Source organism: Stegodyphus dumicola, chromosome X1, assembly GCF_044657685.1.
Source record: "Stegodyphus dumicola isolate Sdum_Otavi_A_Nest chromosome X1, ASM4465768v1".
Taxonomy (NCBI): Eukaryota; Metazoa; Arthropoda; class Arachnida; order Araneae; family Eresidae; genus Stegodyphus; species Stegodyphus dumicola.
The window spans coordinates 173,378,335-173,399,791 of NC_140780.1; the positions used below are offsets into that span (position 1 = coordinate 173,378,335).

General features: G+C 32.8%; 1 protein-coding gene across 1 annotated transcript in view; it reads right to left on the minus strand.

Moving 5' to 3' along the window:
• The window catches only part of LOC118184156 (CUE domain-containing protein 2-B), an 80,800-nt gene that overhangs the window by 49,742 nt on the left and 9,601 nt on the right, over positions 1-21,457 (minus strand). The window contains exons 3-4 of the mRNA XM_035353804.2: positions 11,937-12,080; positions 4,786-4,850 (exon numbers count right to left, since the gene is read on the minus strand). Coding sequence (XP_035209695.1) covers positions 4,786-4,850; positions 11,937-12,080 — 209 coding nt within the window. The remainder of the gene's footprint in view (positions 1-4,785; positions 4,851-11,936; positions 12,081-21,457) is intronic.

A 21,457-nucleotide genomic window follows, 5' to 3' on the forward strand; every position in this document is an offset into this window, starting at 1 on the left:
ATTATTTTATACATCTTCTTCAGCTTGGGTTGATGGTTTTATGTATTCAGTGCATGTAGTTGTTTTTGTGGGTCTTTCATGATCTTCTTTTACAACATCATAAGAGTCATTCTTTATTTTGACAATCTTAGACGAGCCTAAATACTTTGATTTTAACTTAAGGTTTGGTCCAAATTGCATTCTTTTGATTGATACTGAATCATTAATTTCACAACATTTTGAAGAACGCCTTTGAAAGTTATATGTTTTTTTATTTTCTTCTTCTACCTTAAATATTTGTTTTTTCGCGTCTTTTCGGAGCTCTTCTCGGTAAGTTTTAAAACTATTATGAATTTCTGCGTCAATTATTTCTTTAATGTTTTCTTTTCCTCTTGCTTGAAAATTAGAAGCATTCTGTTTGCTTACTCCAGATATAAAATTAACAGCTAATATTGCTTTAAGATATCTTGTTTTGGGGACAGAAGGTTCTTCAAAAAAAGATTTACGCCTCTTATATGGCCTCGTCTTAGGTTTAGTTGATTCGCAAGTTGAAGTCCCCTCAGATGATGCTGGAAAAGCAGCAGCATCCCACAGGTCTCCGTAATATTCCCAATCATCAGCATTAAGAATTTCTCGCAACTGACGAAATTCTTCATGAGTGATACACATTTTTCTTTCCAATTCTGCTTTTTTAGCAAATAATCTTTTCTCCATAATTTCCCTCATGCAATCTTTTTCTAAAATTTCATTCAACATTTCTTGCATGTTTAATTTAACATTTTGAACTTCATTTTGTTTCTCAGACAGGATTTTATCTTTGGTTCTCCTCTGAAATTTTGCAGCTTCTACTTCATTCTTTGCTTCTGTAACATTTCTATAGTCTGTTCTGATACAGAACATTTTCTTTCCAAAGATCTAGCATCCAAATCCATTTGTAAAATAGCTTTTTTCTGTATTAGTAGGACACTTTCTTTGTCTATAATTGGTAAACGTCTGGGTCTTGAAGAAATAGGTTGGTCATCTTTTAAAATACTGTGCATTTTAATATTGGTAGTAGATTTTCCTTTGGCTTCTCTTCCTTTAAGATATTCAGATGTACCAGTATCCAGTTCTTTAGCTTGAAGTTTCTCTTGCTGTTTACTCTTTCTTACTATTGATATTTCTGTTTCACCAGCATTATATTCAACTAGTTTCTCAGATTCTGAATTCTTTCTTTTTCCAGAACGTTTTGGCCCTGAAGTGGTTTTTATGAAATCATTATTTTTTTCATTACTATGTTTGATTTCTTGAACTTTCTTACATGGATTTTTTCTTCTTCCTTTAGGCATGGAATTCTTTTGTTCCTCTACATTTTGCTATTTTCCTTTCCCACTTTTAACAACATGTTTTTCTTCCTGAGACTCCTCTTCCTTTAACTCATCTGAAGCAGCATCTGTTTCTTCCATACGGTTTTTCGTTTTATTAGGAATATAGCATTCAATTAAGTGGTTTACTTTGGACTTACAAGCTTTATTAATATCCGAATGATTATCTAACTCATCTTCTTGATCTACATTTACATTCATTAAATTCGATTCGGTTTCATCTTCTGCTACTTTCATACATATCCCACTCTTGTTTATAATGATTTCCATTTGCGAAAGCAATTCATTTCCAATAACGGCATTTTCTTTCATTGTTCCCTGAGACACAACATAAATATTTGATTTAATTTCACAATCATCGATTCGTATGGAACCTTTAAAATAACCATTAGGTTTTACTTTATTGTTACCAAAGCCTACTAGAATCAAATCGGAAGAATTAATATTAGGTGAACCAATTACTTTATAAATGTTTTCCGATACTATATTTATATCACTTCCTGTATCAATCAGAGCTATTACTTCTACATTATCTATCGATACAGTTTTATGCATATCAATCAACTGCTTCTCTACAAATATATGATTCACTCTGGCAAGATCTTTTATATTCGTCTTATGTTTTGTACATTTCGAAGCTATGTGTCCAAATAAATCGCAATGAAAGCATTTTTTCACCTTGCTCTTATTTTTGCAAAAATTCTCCGCGTGACCAAGATTTCCGTAGTTATAGTAACAAATATTTGTTTTTATTTTACTTTCAATATGGTCGCCTTTGGTTTTAGAATTAGGCTTAACGGATTTGTTTTCATAATTATCTAATTTAATTTTTTCATATATCTTAAGTTTTTCCTGAAATTCTGCCAAAGTTTTACAACCATAAAGAATAGCTTTATTAAATGTAGAATCATTTATACCATTAATAAGATATTCAATTAAAGTGACGTTTCCAATATTACCATTGGAACATAGATTTATTAATTTTTAATTACCAGAATTTTTACCAAAAAATATTCATATAGAGATTCCTTTTCCTGCATTTTTCGTTTCGATAATAATTCATGTTAACTGAGCAGAGTTATACTGAACACCATATTCATTTACTTATAAAGCCTTAACCGCATTCCAAGAATTAATTTTCATTTCACTTTCAAGGGCCCACCAGCACACAAGCGGTAAAGTCGGTGAACACTGCTAGTTCAGTCCGAGGTTCGAATCCCACGAACGGACTGGCTGCATGGGCGTTTTCGTGGTTTTCCCCATGTGTAACGTGTATACGAGCCAGTTTCCCTTAGAAAGTCCTCCACAAAGGCATCCCTCCCCTTAGGCAGATAGCCCTCAAAGCTTTGCCATAATCACACACGTTTCACTTTCAATAAATAATTTTGATTTACCAGGCGAATATCAGTTTCTGTAATTCATTTAGTTTTAACAAATTAGATACATCCTCAAAGTTTTCAATAAATTTATCAACCAAATTATACAGATTACCGTCAAATTTAGAAATCAAGCTTTCAATATCATCAAAATTTAGATACACATTTGAAAACTGTGAAAATGGAAATTGAACTGATGACTTACTAATATTTTGTTTTAGCTCATGATCTTCATCAACAGCAGCATAAAAAGAGTTGTTGAAAATTCGAGCAGTTGATGCATCGATTTCACTATTAACAGAAGTATTTCTTTTTCATCCAATATTGCTGCATATTCCTCTATTTGTTGCTTGTAATTTGATCCCACTTCTGACACCAATTTTGTGGGTTCTTTAGTTTCAAAATCACAATTCATATTCAAACAAAACACATTTAATGAAACATTAATACATCTATAAGATCGTTCATCTATTAATACAGCATCTCTAACATCTTATATCTATTAACATGACAACATTTATATTGTCTTACATATATTAATGCAACATGCATAACATCTTACAGCTCCTCTCGTAAAACAAAGTTGCAAGAGTTCTATCAATTTCACTTGTGCAATCAACAGCTAAAATTTAGACAGTGCACGAGGAAAAATATTAAGCTATGGATTTAAAATCCCACATATATAACAATTTTGCTATATTTTCATGCCTGAACTTTTATGTATCTGCACTGCATTTAATAAATTTCTAGGGTTAAAACCCCCCAAATTCAGACTTTTCTCTATCTGGATGGAGGAACTTTTAACATAGATTTTTTTAATTACTTCAAATATTATAGAACACTTGAGTACTTAATGGATACCTCAGCAAAAGTCAACTGTCTTCAATTCTTTGTTGCATTTTTATGAATTTCTGAAATACTCCCAATAGTATCTTCATTATTAAATCTTGTAACTCGCTCATTGGGGAAGGAGGATTATCAGTGGGCACCTAATCTAGTAATGTCCCCCATTTTTTTGAAGGGGTGCAACAAAGAGTTGGACAATAGTTCTATTGCATAAAAGCATTATTAGGCAACAAAACCAGTTGCCCAATCAAGCTTTTTCTGGCTTAGTGCACAGTGGATCCTTTCAAGGAACTGGTCTATTTTATTTTTTGTAGAACAAAGAATTTATTACATACCCTTCAGGTAAAGGGTCCTTATGAATAAATTAATGCTAGTCAAAGATGATTGCTACCAACAGTCTTCCCTCATTACTTCTGATACTAAAAGTTTGGTGGCCAAGGTACTCACAGATGTTATTAATGTTTCCTATGCATAAAATCATCACTTACTGTGAAACACAAATAAAAATATGATTTTCATGACTGGTTGATATTTTTTAAAGAAAACAAAAGAGATTTGCAGATTTTCAAATTTCCTTTCCAAATACATGTAGTTGGATCAGGGCATATAATCACCTACAGTACGGAAGCACTTCATTAAAAATGCCATACATTGCAGTTAAACATTCATTAGTCCTTAAATTTAAAGCATTTATTTTACATTTGTGGTCTGAGCAAGTATATGTTATGTGAATCAGAGAAAAATACGAGAGCGTTTATTTCAACTTAACATTAGTAAAACTTAGGGTAAGTGTCACAACAATTTCAGCCATATTCGTGCAAACAATTAGCATTTTGGCTCTGATCAGGAGATGGTGTTGGTGTATTTAATTATGGCAAAGCACACTATGGCTATCTGCCTAAGGGAAGGGATACCTTTGTGGAGGACTTTCTAAAAGAAACTGACTTGTATACATGTTACACATGGGGGAAAACCACGAAAACGCCCATGCAGCCAGCCCTTTCACAGGATTCGAACCTTGGACCGAACTACCAGTGTTCAGCGACTTTGCCGCTCGGCCGCTGATGGGCCATGATCAGGGGTTCCAGATCTCATGGATAAACAATAAATTTGAGACTTAGTACCAAACTTAAATATTTAATCCTATAAGCAATTAAAAAAATATGTAAAATTACCTTAGTGAAACAAGAATAAAATAAAAAATATATGTAATATCTCACCAGTATCATTTGAATTTTCTTCCAGAAAACTAGACAAATACATCATCCAGTCATATATACGAGAGCTATGAAAGAGATTTTAATTTACTTATATGATGAAAACAAAACAAGACTAACAATAAATAAATAAATAAATAAAAAGCAGAAAGAAAAGAGAAAAAGAAAAAATGCATAAAAGTACAGCAATAAATGATACAGTAAGCCTGCTATCAGTCAACATTTAACTGGGGTATTTTGATGAAATACAACAAGAGCCTTTTAAAAAATATTTGAGCATCTTATATGATTTAAATTAATCTGAAATCACAAAATCTTTATAAAATTAATAAATTTATTTGGTATAGAACATGATTTCGGCTTATCCGATTACCAAACAATGAATTAAAAGAAACTTTATATTTATTTATACATACATACATATATATGTCCTCAGATGTTCAAAAAATAAGCAACAAACACTAAAAAAAAAGGTACAATGTAAAAAGGGAAACAAAAACATATAGCTTACATACATATGGAGGTAGAGGTTGCACCACCAAATGCAAATAAGCAACCAAAATTAGCATAAAACAGAATCCCACAGTCATACTACATTACCTTAAAAAGGGACATGCCAGACCTATGCATCATTTCACAAGCAGCGATAGCTCCATGTAATCCGAAATAGCTGAAGTGGAAAGCATGAGCCGACCACATTATCTGCATGAAGAAGGCTGTTGTGTTAGAAGGCTGTTGGGATCTTACAAGCTGGTGCAAGACAATCTGCTGTAGCGAGAAAGCTGAATGTGCATTTTTGTGTCATCAGTTGGCTATGGATTCATTATGAAAGGGATCAAAGCCCCTGTAGAAGATAAAGGTTTGAATGTCAGAGAATTACCACAGCAGGCAGATGATTGCCTTCTGTTGCTATGTGCAAAGATGCCGTAGATCATTCACAGTATGACAGCTGGCGTCACATCACATTCACAGTATGACAGCTGGTGCTACTACATGACAGCCCATATCCTGGCAAACTGTGTCGCTTTGACTGCATGAACTGCAAACTGTGTCACTTTGCCTGCATGAAGATGGACTGTATGCCCGACGACTTGTTGTTTGTGTCCCTTTGTCCCCATCACATGTCAGAGCATAGTTGAATTGGGAGAGTGAACATTGTAGCTGGACACCAAAGCAGTGGGGTCACATACTCTTTATGGAAGAGTCCTCATTTAACACCCAGAACGATTCCCTAAGGCAAATGATATGGCGGGAGCACCAGACACACTATCAGGAACCAAACATTGTCAAAAGGGAGAAGAGAAAAAGGCTTACTTGCATGGGCTGGGATAGCAATTAATGGCTGCATCAACCTCTCTGTGATTTTTAGTGGTTCGGTCGCAGCCATCCAATACTGCAATCAAATTCTAAACCTCTTGTCTGTCCTTTATCACTGCAATGGGTACTGACACAATATTTATGGATGATAACAGCCGTCCACAAAGAGCTCGAGTGGTTCGGAGTTATCTGGAGAATGAAACCATTTCACAGCAATCACTGGATACAAATGCCATAGAATGTGTGAGGGACATGTTGGGATGACGGATAGCAGAGCACAATGTGCCCCAAGGCACCATCTCCAAGCTCTCACATGCATTATTACAGGAATGGATGCTACTGCCACAATAAGTGATCAACATCACTACTGCCACTTGCCTTGCCATGTGTATATATATTTATTTACTAAAGAAATATTGATTATATTATCTCCTAATATTAATTTTAGTAGAAGTATCTAAAAAGATTGAACCCATAGGTAGGAAGTTTAATTCCGAAAAATGTTTTAAAGTAACTTGAATGTAAATTATTAAAAATGTTTTACGGGGACTTGAAGTAAATCATGGGTAACAAAATTTCAAACTGTGAAAAAGAAATTAAAAGCAAGTAATTATTGCTACTGATCAGAAATTAGTTGACTTTTCAAGGGGAACAAACCAACTCCCGTTCAATGAACAATCTCTACATATAATAAATGAAAGAGTCTGTCTGTGTGTTTCTCGCTTGCACTGCGCGTAAGCTAATAGACCCACGGCTACAAAATTTGGTACATAGGTGCATCTAGACAAGAGTCAGTGCACCTCGAAGCAATTTTTTTGAAATTAGAATTAGAATTTTTTTTATTTTATGTTTTGTGACAAAATCGAGTTATTGTGAGACATAATGGGCTATAGGAAAGCGAGATTTTACTCTACACACTCCATTTTCACATCGTCATGAAAAGTAGGCACTTAACTATTTTATGACCTTAAAATAAACTTCGTGTTTCAATAAATCAATTAAATACGAATTTATATAACAAAGTGAGCTTAACACCTTTTCAACTGGATTTTTTCTAAAAACTTTTTTTAAAAAAAAATAAACAGTTTATTTTTCTTTGATTTTTGGACATATTAAACTTTTATCCTTGCAACTGCTTTTACAAAAAGAATTTCGGAAAAATGATAATATTTTGTATTTTAAAAAAAAAAAATTTCGATGAAGCTTTCGAGTACACTTCTCACATCTCACATCTTTAAAATGTCATTTTGGCAACAGTTTTCCTTTCTTATTGTTGTTGATAGATTTTTTATGAAATTGCATCATTTTGAATAGTTTCATTCTTTTAGAAATATAGGTTTGGCAACAATTTTTCATCGTATTTCTTATGTCACTGTTTTTAAGAGATTGGCATATTTCATTGCCAATTTTTTATATATATAATACATTTTTATTGATTTTTTTTTTTGGATAAAGTTGTTCTGCAGAGTAAAATTCTGCACAGAATTTTTTGTTTTTGGGTTTCTTTCATGTTATTTTTTGCTTATTTCACTGTTTGTAAGATATCGAAAAGTTTTGCATGATTTTCTCTACATATAATAAACGAACAAGTCTGTCTGTGTGTGTCTTTCGTTTGCGCTGTGCGTAAGCTAATAGACCCACAGCTTTGAAATTTGGTACATAGGTGCATCTAGACAATGCATATATAGGCATACGTTTAAAAGTCAGACGAAGGCTGGCCGCATAGCGGCTAGTAATTAATAAATAAATACGAAGGTGTTTTGTCTTTTACTCAAGTAATTATGGTGATGACAAACTGGCAAATTAAGTTAGGCCAAATATTTCTGTGAAGTGAAGGTATTTAGAACCAAAGTAGAGTACCGAAGAACTCATTCTGAATTAAGCATTTTTGCTAATACAAATTTAAAGTGAAAAGCAATTTATGTAGTAAAATTGATAAAATACTTGAGTAATTGAGCCCGACACCCTCACTTTTATGCATGTTAATTCAAAACTATTTGTATAAAAATTGGTAATCTTAACTGGAATTATGAAATAGAACTCAGAGTAATTGAAATAAACATTAGAAAATTAAAAAATGCAATGCTATCTTTGCAAAAACAAATTAAATAATAAAAATTGAAAAGAATATATATAATAAGGGGAAAAAGGGGGAATGTACATGAAGATATGAAAGGTCAGAAAAAGCATTAATTAACTTACGTTTTTTCTAGTGGGATGTGGCCAAAGTGTTCTCTTTGGTTTCTTACTCAGAAGGGTTGTCTGTCTGTCCGAAATTTCTTATCGGCAGCAGGGGGCTTTGAATTAATTAATTTCCATTCCACTAGTATATTCAAAATTTTAACAAACGTTTTCACTCACATAATAAATCTGCAACAAACATCCCTCAAGCATTCCTAGGCCTTCCCTTGTCCCATAAATTACTTCTCACAAGTTTTCGCCACCTGAAATAATTCAAAGCCCCCGCAGCCAATAAGGAATTTTGGAAATTTACAAAAATATAAGAATTACAAAATATTGCAGAAATTAAACAAAATAGCGAATAAACTTAGTCATCACAAGCTCGCTAAATGTAAAATAGATTGTAAAGTCAGAAAGCTGTCCTTGTCACAGAAATATACTGTTCATCAGGTTTAGCAGTTATTCAGACTAAAGTGCAAAGTTCAGCGAGTAGCATTTATTTTCCTTTGAATGAATAAACTAGCCAAAAAAATGGGGGGACTTGAAAATTAGATGCAAAGTTAACAAATGGATTGAACGAGCCCTCCTACAGCCTACCACTATGTGTAAGGATTTTCGTGGATTTCCTTAAGGTATATAAATATGAGCCCATTTTCCTTAGCAAATTCTCCATCAAATCATGCCTAGACACACCTTGTATGCTTCGCCATATTTAATTAAATAAGCACATAAAATCAAAATTAGGATACTTTCCGTAAACAATTAGTGCTAATTAGTGCTGTTCAACTGGAACTGGATCGGATTATTTGTTTATAGCAGTGTTTTTCAGCCTTGTGACTTACATGTATGTAATGTTCAGTGGGGAAAAAGGAAATTCCTAGACGAAAATAATGTAATAATGAAATGTTAATAAACAAATAAATATAATCATTAAATTCATTTGATAATTATAATTTAATTTTCAGTTATAAGGAGATGCATGTTATTTATAATCCCCAAAAGTGCATACTAATACTATTAAACTGTTTAATGAATACATAAGAGAGCACTTCAAAACTTTTCGCATCCTATGTAATTTGTCTCTTCTAGTACCATGCACATCCTTGTACACATTACGGACTTACAGTGAAGAATACAGGACAACTCTGTAGCTCCATTCAAGTTTTTATTCTTGATATGCTGATATTGAATGAGTATACTATATACTGATACTGAATGAGTATATATACTGATACTGAATGAGTATATATACTGATACTGAATGAGTATATACACTGATACTGAATGAGACCTAAAAACACTTTTCTTTTATAATATATCATCCCTTATGATCCCTAATGCACCTGTTTACTCAAAGTAATTGAAATAAACATTAGCCCACATCCCACTAGAAAGAACGTAAGTTAATTAATGCTTTTTCTGGACTTTTATATCTTCATGTACATTCCCTTTTCTTATTATATATATAATAATTTTAAATTTTTATTATTTGATTTGTTTTTGTAAAGATTGCATTATATTTCTGAATTTTCTAATGTTTATTTCAGTTACTGAGTTCTATTTCATAATTCCAATTAACAATGTTTATTTTTTTTACAAATAGTTTTGATTTAACATGCATAAAAGCGAGGGTGTCGGGAGGACAATTACTCAAGTATTTTATCAATTTTACTACATAAATTGCTTTTCACTCAAAATTTGTATTAGCGAAAATGCTTAATTTAGAATGAGTTCTTTGGTACTCTACTTTGGTTCTAAATACCTTCCCTTCACGGAAATATTTGGCCTAACTTAATTTGCCAGTTTGGCATCACCATAATTACTTGAGTAAAAGACGAAACACCTTCGTATTTATTTATTAATTATTGTTCATTGAATGGGAGTTCCCGTTGAAAAGTCAACTAATTTCCGATCAATAGCAATAATTACTTGCTTTTAATTTCATTTCTTTTTCACAATTTGAAATTTTGTTATTCATGATTTACTTCACGTCCCCATAAAACATTTTAAACAATTTACATTCAAGTTACTTTAAAAAAATTTTCGGAATTAAACTTCCTACCTATGGGTTCAATCTTTTTAGATACTTCTACTAAAATTAATATTAGGAGATAATATAATCAATATTTCTTTAGTAAATAAATTATTATTATTATCTTACTTTGCAGCTATTGTGCAAGTATTAGATTAACTTGTTTTCGAACTAAGTGAATTTAAGATCATACAACATTATATATATACACACACACACACCTTGTACTCACATTTCCAAACAGCATTTCATAATAATAAACATATTTTAAGACCAAGGAATTAGTCCCAATGTACTAAGTTAACAAAACATAATTAACATAAGTATATGTGCTGCATCAAAAGTAATACGACAGTTCAGTAGCAATGTTACTTTTTTCAGATTTGCAGTCAAAGGTTAAAAACGTTTGGAACATAGCATTAATTTCACATAACTTTACAAATATTCAAAATTGCAATAATAATATTTATACAGTACAAAGTCTTTAATCCGGACTCGTCTGGACTTCGGAGATTCCGGATTAGGGGTTTTTCTGAATTATAGATCATCAATTTAAATCTGGTAAGATGGCATGCAGAAATTATAAAATTAAAAATATGAAACCATACTTTATGAAATAAAGAGCAATTATGGTCTAAAGGGTATCAAAATTTACTAAAAAAAAGCTTAATATTTATTTGTTTATTTTATTAAAAATTTCTTTTAATTGAAGTTGTTTAAGTTGCTTCATTTTATGTGCTAATACTTTCTCTTTAATTCTATAAACAGACATAATTTCTTGTTCAGTTACAAAGTTTTGCTGTTCAAGTCCTGTAATTGCTGTGACGAGAATACCGACTAACTTATCAATCAAAATTTTTTCGTTTTCACTAACCTCTCGGTCACTTTCTTCATGCCTTTATCCATTTTAAGCAGCAATTCCACTTTTTTTTATGGCCACTGAAACACGCTTTCGCTTTGTAGATCCTTTGGCAGCTCCTGAATCGGAAACTCTTTTTGACATAATCAAAAGTTCAAGCTTATTTTTTATAAAATTGCTCTAACAGTCTGCAAAAAATAATAAGCTGGATCCAATCAGAGGATTAAGGAACAATGCAATCTGCAACATTAACTGAAATAGATAATTAGATAATTTTAGCCTAGCTTATACCATCTGTTATGCATTAAAAGCGCATGCATAAACATATTATGCACACGTAAACGCTACACATGCGCAGAAAGTTTGTAGCTTTGAGGTCTGGATTATGGACATCTGGATTAAAGACTTTGTACTGTATATTCAAGAACGTAAATTAATGTTTGCTGCTAAATAACAAAACAGCTAACTAAAAGCAGTAGTTCTCAATATGATTTATGATATCAAGTGACTTATAGTTTAGCTATGCTGTAGGCTGTTCTTATCCTAAGCCATAGCACTATAATCTGTGTCACTTCTATAACACATTTTTCTGACATTGATACTTTTGCAGAGATTAACATCAGCTACAATGGGGGGGGGGAATGCATATCATCAGAACAAATGTTCCTAACGAAGTTTTATTTTAGTTAACAGTCACAAAGATGAGAATTTAAAAAATTTAATGTGCAAGATTTACAAAGGCTTTAAAACTCAAAATTTACTCACCTGTTTAAATTTGAAAAGGCTGGGATATAAGCACTCATCATTTCTGCAAATTCATTTACATCAAATGCATCATCTGGTGAACCTGAACTTCCAAATGATTTCAATATTCCAGTAATATAACTCAACACAATTTCATCAATGGAACTAAAAAAGGGACTTCATTTATTAGCACTTTTATAGCTTCCAGCTTTAACATCCTGTCATTTAACAAAAGATTAATTTTTCTCTGCAATTAAGAGCTTATCTGCAACTCCTGCAATTCAATTAACATTAATCAACAGATCATCTGCAAACAGACAACTTCTGTGTTCTGTGGAAACAACATGATATCGGAGATATTCAGTATCACTATTTAAATTGTTTTCCCTAAAACATAGATAATTTTCAGAGGTAATTTGTGTGAGAGCTTTCTTTGCACATGCGTGTGTGTCTATATGTGGTTACATATATATAGACAGATAGATATTAAGGGTGCAAATGAATTTGAAGTATGAATCCCAAATTAAATTCTGCACATCAGCCTATAAAAAAAGCGAAAATTGCAGTCCACAGTTCTTTACCATTTTCCATGATATACACTACAGAAATAAATTTTTATATATTTTAAGTATTTTTATACAGTTAATATTACTCAATGCACTATGAAAATTCTCCTTTTGAAGAACTTTTAAAAATTCATACTCATATAAAAATACTCTACCGGTAATTTTTTGGGGGGGGGGGGAACAAAAATCTGGACTTAATTTCAGGAATTGAAAATGGAATGTTTTCTAACAACAGCTAATACATAATTGTTGATTTGTAACACACAATCAAATCAGGGCTTTTTAGTTTTTAATCCAAAGGGGCAATTTGCCCAGAAGGACTATTAATTTCATTTTGGCATTATGCGTCAATTCACTATAAACGTTGATACACTGTTCAAATTGTTGCCACCAAATATTATCGCTCTGTGTTATATTTAAAGAAATTAACTAATGAAGAATCTGCATAAATGTATATATGTGTCTGCCACTGTGATAAAACAATGGTACCTACAGTCATCAAATTTTGAATAATGTAATCTTCCACTAAATACGGGCATCTGGAAGCCCTAATTTGGAATTTAAAATTTGTTTTATTATAGATTTCATATTTGTAACACTTTAATGACTCTTTGGTTAGCAAACTCAACAATTTAAAAGCGAGCAATGGCAACATTGTGTACGGGGAAAAAAACATTTTTATCTCCAGCGCACGAGATTGTGTATTGGAAATTCTAAAGGTATTATCATTTTAAAATTATTTTGCGATATTGCAGTTGAATTGAATTTTATGGCTTGAATGAGAACATGATATTTAATAAATAAAGGTAACACATAGAATGTTAAAAAAGCGACCCCTTTGGGCATAATGTAAATCTGAAAGCTTTCAGTTTTTTTTTTTTTTGTTTTTTGTTTGTTTGTTTGTTTGTTTTGTTTTGTTTTCGTAAATGAGGAAGCATAAGAGACTTTCAAATATTTTTTTAGAGACTAGAAAAAATGAACTTTCAGAGTTAGAAGTTATAGGGAAGTGCAAAATTTAAATCAAACACCTTCACACCCTATTGAACTGACAAGCAAATAATTCCTTTATCTGAATTATAAAAAAAGTCTTTAAGAAAGTTTAAATAACCTTTTTATTTACTATTTACACAAACAGAAAGTGCAATTCATGTGCACAAATAAATCCACCATTTGCAAGTATTTAGAATAACATAAGCTGAAATTTAAAATTAAAAGTACTGTAATCAGAGACTACACGGATTGGCTTACTTAAACTGGCTCAATATTTAAACGGCACATTTTAATGTAGGCTAGCAGAATGGCTAAGGCCAGACTATTTACTAGCAGAGCTATGCAAGAGATGCAAACCATAGGTGATGCTGCCAAAAGCGCTATGTCTAACATTCAAACCCCTCAACATAGATATTCTGTAACGTTAATTTGTATCCTGGTGAGGAGGACTATGGGAAAACTGAGTTAACAATAAATTTTTAAATCACAATAACTGATTAATTAGCATAAAATAATCTAAAAAGTTAATGGCTATAACAAACATACATATATATATATAAATTTCAAAATTTTACTAGAAGTGGAACTTAAGTCTAAAATCATTAAGAACTGGTTTAAAAAGATCTTATCACTGCATTTCGATAACTCTCAAATATTCCTGATTACTATTCATTCTCTAGAAAAGAATTTTAATTTTCAAAACTGATTTAATTACATCCAACTAAAGGCTAATGAAATCTGCTTCTACAAAATAAAATGGAACATTGTTTAATGAGCATAATTGGTTCCTAAACCTTATTCGAAACACTTGTTAAGTGAAGAAATTTTTTTTTCCATAGGATAATGCATTCCATTCTTAAAAAAAAAAAAAAAAAAAAAAAAAAAAAAAAAAAAAAAAAACACTCAAATAATAATGTAATTCATTGTTCATAATACATCCTTTTTCACAAGAGAATTGTCTAAAGACATTTGTTTCTCTGCCTGTGTTTCAAAATTTGGCAGAAATGGAACCCTATTTTTTTATATATAAATTTATAGCATACTCAGCATTAGGGTAATGCTTGTCAACACAAGATGCAATAGTTTCCCATACTTTTAGCATCACTTTTATTTTACTGGTATGTGGTTTCTTTGCAACATCATCCCCATTATTTCATTTTCTTCCCTTGATGAAATGTCCTCTGTAACTTTTTGCTGTGAAAGAAAATGCAGCTCCATAAGCTCTTCAGTGGTTAGGTCATGGCTACGTTCTTCCGTTCAACAATGTCATTACTATCTAACTCTAGTTCTACAAGTTCTTATAGTAATCTCCATAAGTTCCATAATCTTGGTCTTGTCGATTGCAAGTTCCACAAGCACTTGACCAAAGCTCTCAAAATTGCATTCAACAATACTGTCTGGCCAAAGCTTTTTCCATGCAGAAATAAGGGTTCTATTATTGATCCTTTCCCATACAAAACAACAGCGTGAGATGGTCTTTGGTTTGTTGTGCTGCAATGCTTTCTTCTCTGATGTAATATAAATTCACTTCATCACTTATTCCAGAAAAGAGCCATCTTATCATAATTAAAAACCTGCTGCAGCAAATAACCATCACAATTCCCAAGATTCTTAAATCGATGAAAGTCTCGGCTTCCTTCATATATGAGTTTGTTGTGCCTCACAACATTGTACATGGCTGTCCTTCTCTTAAACTTTTCAACTCACCACTTGTCTTGAATGCTTCATCTTCATCCATTGATGATCCAGGTGCCTTCTTAACGAGGTCAGCAAAAATTATTTTGCCTTCTCACAAATTATGTTTTCGTTAATAGTGTCACCTTGCATTTGCTTCTTGTTGATCCCTACAAGAAGTCATATTTCAACAGCTTTGAGAATACTTGGCTGCTGCATAAAAATTTTTGTGACACCCTTCGAAGCATCAATCTCAAGAGTAGTGTGAATAATTGATGCAGACCACCAATTTTATGTGTGTGGTAGGTCAACTAAGCTCACAGCTCAATCTCGTCTGCCAGTGATTTTCTGTTTGACTTCAATAGTATTTTTCTTCTCTTACCCCTGTCTCCTTGCAGCATTTTTGGAGAAAAACAAGAAAGCATGCTTAAACTTTGAACTAAAAATTACATAATAATGTGTCTGACTACCACTTTTACAAGAGTTAGTAAGAGGCTAGTTGAACAAACACAGAACACAGACTGATAGCTAAGATCCAAGCAGGATTCTACATGTGATGTGATGGTATCTCCATGGCATCGTTCTGCAAAACATCGCTCATTAAGGGAGTCCTTTTTTACATTTTGTTTTGCTGGTTAAGTGAATCTCTCATCTTGAAGGTGCTTGTTTTGATAATGATTGAGATAAGTAGATTAGGGGAGGTGGAGAGACAACATCTACTAAAAGAATGAATTTCTTTGACAGTATTTTTTGCATTCAAGACATTAGAAATTCTTCTCAGAATAGAGAAATATAAACCCTGGACAGCAAATAACAAGATTTTATATAATTTTTCCTGCACTTCACATAAATATGTTATGCTCACAAATATGTTAAAAGCAGATAGTGATCTTAAACATTATTTTAAAAGCTGTGTAATACTGAAGTCTGGTAACTGAGAAGGCCATGGGAAACAAGAAAGATCGTTAACATGCTCAGAAAATTGTTAATGGAATACATGCAATGCAATATACATAATCAGTACTATAAAGAGAAATGATATTATCTGATAGATGCATATCATTACTAAGTAAACACAGTTCCTGTTAACAATACACAAAAATCTTCTGCTACTAGCTTGTGGCGATATGTTTGTTTTCGATCTAGTGAAATAACAGATGATGGAAAAAAGCCATTGCATTGAAGAAATACATTGCAGGCATCAACAGTTATGTTTTATTAATGGGATTTTCCGATTGACATGTAGACTGCTGGTCATGTGGCAATGTACTGATAGTTAATACCTCACTATAGAAATGGAGTTTTCCCAGAAGGTCACTTACTTTTTATAACAAATATGATTGAAAAGTAGTAATAAAATATGGTTATGTGTATCATACTGATTACTAAGTAATATTTAGACCTTTCTTGATAAAAAATTTTGACTACGCAGCTACACGATAGACACTTGAGGTAAAAGTATTTCCTAAATGCCACATCATGTACTATTTAGTACGAAAGAATTATTATATGATGGGTGTAATGATATTATTACTGCAAACAACATTTTTAAACCTTTTATTTGTGGGTCCCCTTTGTGCAATTTAAGCTATAACCAGGAGATCCGTCACTTTGGAATTTTGAATTATAATCTATAAAATTTTTACTATCACCTCAAAGTAGATTTATTTCTAAGCATACCTGCAAAAATTACAGTTTTTTATTCAAAATTTCTGGAGATATGTGTGAATTTATATATTGGGATGTTTTGAAATTTGGCATATTTGTTGAAAGTGATAATAACATCAAATGTGGTTTAGGCACTTTGTTAAAACTATTTAAAAGTAGGAATGATGCGACTTTTTTACGCTCAAGCACAATGTAAAAAGATAGAAATGATGTTTCTGGCTCCTGCACAATGGAAGGGAAAGGAAAATAGGTTGCCATATATTAAGAAATTCACCAAGTGAATTTTTTGGCGCAAACTGAGGAAATGCGTGAAGATAAATTTTTGAATTTTTCAGTAAATTTCGCACCAAATTTTACAAAATTTCATATTTAGGCATAATTTCAGTCACAGAATCGAAACATGGAAGAAAACTGGTATGTTATTTCAGAAAAAGGTCCCATTTTGTGTCAAAATACCTATGTTAGAACAATGCTATATATAAATCTAACATAAGTCACGCTTTCGAGATATGAAAAACAATTTCAGTTTCGTTAATTGGCCCAGTAGAATGGGAGATATAGAACTGCCCCTTTTTTTGTGCAGTATACAAGGGCATAGACAAGTTCCTGGTGGGTGAACCAGGAACTGAAACATAACCTGAGAAACATTTAAAAGTGCTTAGCATTTCAAGTAGTAAATAACCATGCTTAGGCTAGAAGCTGAATTTTTTAGCAAGTATTAAACAAAGGTGGAAGAGTTGACTGATTTCATTTTACGAAAAATTCAGGTTTTTAATTTGTTGCAGTTGCAGATGTCAAGTAGTGCCATATGTATCAGCACACTAACAATATTAATAATAGCCAAGCTGGATAGCTAAATAATATTAAAACCACCTTTCCTAATGAACTGGTTGGTATCAACTTGTTGGGTCCATATCCTCGATATGGCAGAGAGAGTTCCCCTCAAAAAAGCCTCCACAAAAATTGTTTCTGATGCATTTTTAAATTAATATTATGAGCTGTGATACAGAAAAAATGAGACTAAGTGTGCAGCTTGAAAACAATTTGGAGCTGGCAATAACAGTTTTGGTGACGTCATGCCACACACCTCCGCTATCCATGAGGCCAGTTTCGACCTCGCCAGTGGGGAATACTGTGTCACTGAGTGAACACGTACAACTGCATTCTGCTGAAAAACGTCTAATGCAAAAATCGAACAGTGAATCAACATCAAGTTTCTTGTGAAACTTAAGAAAGGCTTCCGAGGCAGAGATGAAACTTAGTCTCATGCACGTGTGTTTGAATGGCATACGCAGTTTTCAGGGGGAAGGGACAGCGTGAAAGATGATGAATGTGCTGGGGGTCCAAGGGAGTGCCCAGCACATTCATCATGATTGAATGGGTTCCCAGTGGTCAGACTGTTAATCAGTTAATCAATACATTTAAGTACTAAAAAAAATTTGTGAAAAAATTGGAAAAAAGTTGCATGGAGCCAAATTGTGAAAAAATTTGGCTCCATGCAACTTTTTTTTATTTCCTAAAGTTAAATCTTACTTAAAGGGAAACTATTTTACCTCAAGTGAAAACGTTCAGAAAAAAACAGAGAATTTCCTGAAGGGCCTTCCAAAAACCTCGTTCCAGAACTGTTACCAGCAATGGCAGCACCATATGCAGAAGAGCGTGAATGCTGAAGGGCATGACTTTGAATGTGATAATGTCATGAAGAACTAATTCTGTAAGTACAATGATTTATTGGACCAGTCTCATGTTGTTTGTGTCACACCTTGTATGCCCTGGAGAATAAAAGAAGGGCAACTTTAACCTCAGACCAGTGTCAAAAGAAAGTAAAAATAGATGCCACTGGGGAGGAATGCAAAGACAGTCAGAGTCAACTTGGAGAAACCAAACATAGAGGAAACAATCAGCAAACTTCGGTGCACAACTAGCGAAATGGCTTCCAGGCAGAGCGGAAAAAAGGTCAAGTTAATCTACATTGGTGATATTAGCCAATAGCCAACTATGGGCTAAATATCTCTGTGCAGCTTTGGCTGATTATTCAACTTAGAATTATATATGCCCATATAAATATGAAAACTGAGCTAGCTAGAAGAACAATTAATGCAACTAAGAACATAATGCATTATATCTATCAAATGTAGTTGATCCATACACAAACATAATTGGATACTCACTGATTACACTTGGAAACAGCAATTTCATTGTCTTTGATCTGTCACTTGTTTTTTACTAACTTTTGGCCTCTGAATTAAAAAATAACCTGTTTTTTCTACCATGTCAACATTTTAAGCTACAGGATACTCTCTCTTTGTCTTAAAAGGTCATACAAATTATAAAAGTAAATACAAAGAATACTTTCCAAATATACGGTTCACAAAGAATAGTTTTATTCATACAAAGGCTGCATTTAGTCACTACAAGTTAATTTTTTTTTTATACAAATGGTAAAGTTTCCTTACCAAATGGTAAAACATGCATATTAAGGTAAAATTTTTCACTTATGCCTTTTTTCTGAAGTGTTTAAGTTGTGGACATTCTCACTTTTGATGCTCTAACAATAGTCAGCCATCATATACTAATTATCATTAATTAAGGAAAAATCACAAAACTGGCAATTACTCAAACGGTTATAACTTAATGAAACTGACCCACAGTATACAACACAGGGAGTAGTTAGGGATAAAATAACATGAAAATTACCAGACAATTATGGCATTATAGAAATTAGCATACTTACATTATGAAGAAATCAGATATGTTAGTGTGATATAGGAAAATTACCTTCAATATGGAGTATGATCTTCCCTAGAAGCAATACAGCACATACAGTGATAAGTGATGCTCTCAATTATGCAACCTATGAAGTGAGAGCCACAGCTTTTTCAAAGCAGTTGCAAGCATGGTAAGGGTCTAAAGAAGATGATTGAGAACAGCTCAGACATGCTCAGTAGGATTCAGGTCTGGTGATTGAGCTGCGCTGAACTGTTTACTGCTGAAGATAATCATCCATGATGAGAGCCCTTTACAGTCTAGCATTGTCATCCTGCAGCAGGAAATTATCACCTAGTCTCCCTACATAAGGGCACACATAAGTATATAGGATGTCAACTCGATTAGCCTCCACAGTTCCACGTGGAAAGACAATGAGGTCTGTGCATCCATCTAAAGAGATACCATCTCAAACACAGACCCTGTCTCCTCCACATGCATCCCTTTCACAAACAGATGGATGATAGTGGGTTGCAGGTTCTATCCAAATCAAACAATGCCTACTATTGCTTTATAGGCTAAACCTGGACTCATCCATAAAGAAAACAGCCTTCCATTGATCAGCCATTTCCTTCTATGTTGTGATGTGAGCAGCATGAAAATGGCTGGTCCCCTCAGCTTTCTACACATGGCTGACGTTGATATCATTCTTACAGTGGCTGCAGCAAAGGAGGATCCAACGAGTCAGAGTTGTGGTTCTATTCCTTCATGTGCATAACAACAAATATTGGTCATCAGTGGTCATTGTAGCAGTTGGCTGTCCTTAGCTGAAACTCCTGGATGCCAAATCTGTGGTTAAAAATTGTTGCCAAAGTCTATGAACTACAGAAGGACACACATTTAGCCGTGTGGCCATTTCTGACTTTGTCTTGCCTTTCCCAATAGCTATCCATCACAATTCTTTGGGCAAATGATGCGTGGAGGTCATTGTCATGAATTCGCTACTGCAGGTTTCTTATCTTAGTATCATAGCGAAATTTGCAGACTTGCTTTCATACATGCAATTTTATGCTTCTTCCACATGACGTATTTCAACTGCAGTGCCTCTAATTTGTATACATACTGCAGTTTTACTCAGAATTTCTTATTTGTAAAGATATTCAAATTTTATATGGATTGGCTTAATTTTGAATGAGGAACCTTTTTTTTTAGGGGGGGGTGTGTGCAATTTTTCCTTAATTTACAGAAACCAGTGTATGTACAATGCCCCCCCTCGCAAAAAAAAATTGGGATAATTCTATATCTCTCATTCTACTGCAGTGCCTCTAATTTGTATACATACTGCAGTTTTACTCAGAAATTCTTATTTGTAAAGATATTCAAATTTTATATGGATTGGCTTAATTTTGAATGAGGAACCTTTTTTTGGGGGGGGGGTGTGTGCAATTTTTCCTTAATTTACAGAAACCAGTGTATGTACAATGCCCCCCCCTCGCAAGAAAAAAATTGGGATAATTCTATATCTCTCATTCTACTGGGCCGATTGACGAAATTCAACTTGCATTTTTCATGTCTCTAAAGTGTGACTTAGGATATGTATTAGATTTATAGATAGCGTTGCTCTAATATAAATATTTTGACAAAAAATCAGGCTTTTTCTGAAATGACATGCCAATTTTTTTCCATACTTCAATTCTACGACTCAAATTATGCCAAACTGCCAAGTTTTACACGAGCAGTTTTTACAAAATAAGCTCTTCAATGTTAATTGAATTCGATATATATTTACTAATATCTCTTTTTATTAAACTTATTTGATACTTCCTTTCATATTTCGAATTTCAGGCTCATTCCAAACAAAACTTGCCCATTTTTTATCATTTATTTTTAAAATTTTTATTTAAAAATAATTTTTATAAATTTTTTAAAAACAATTTT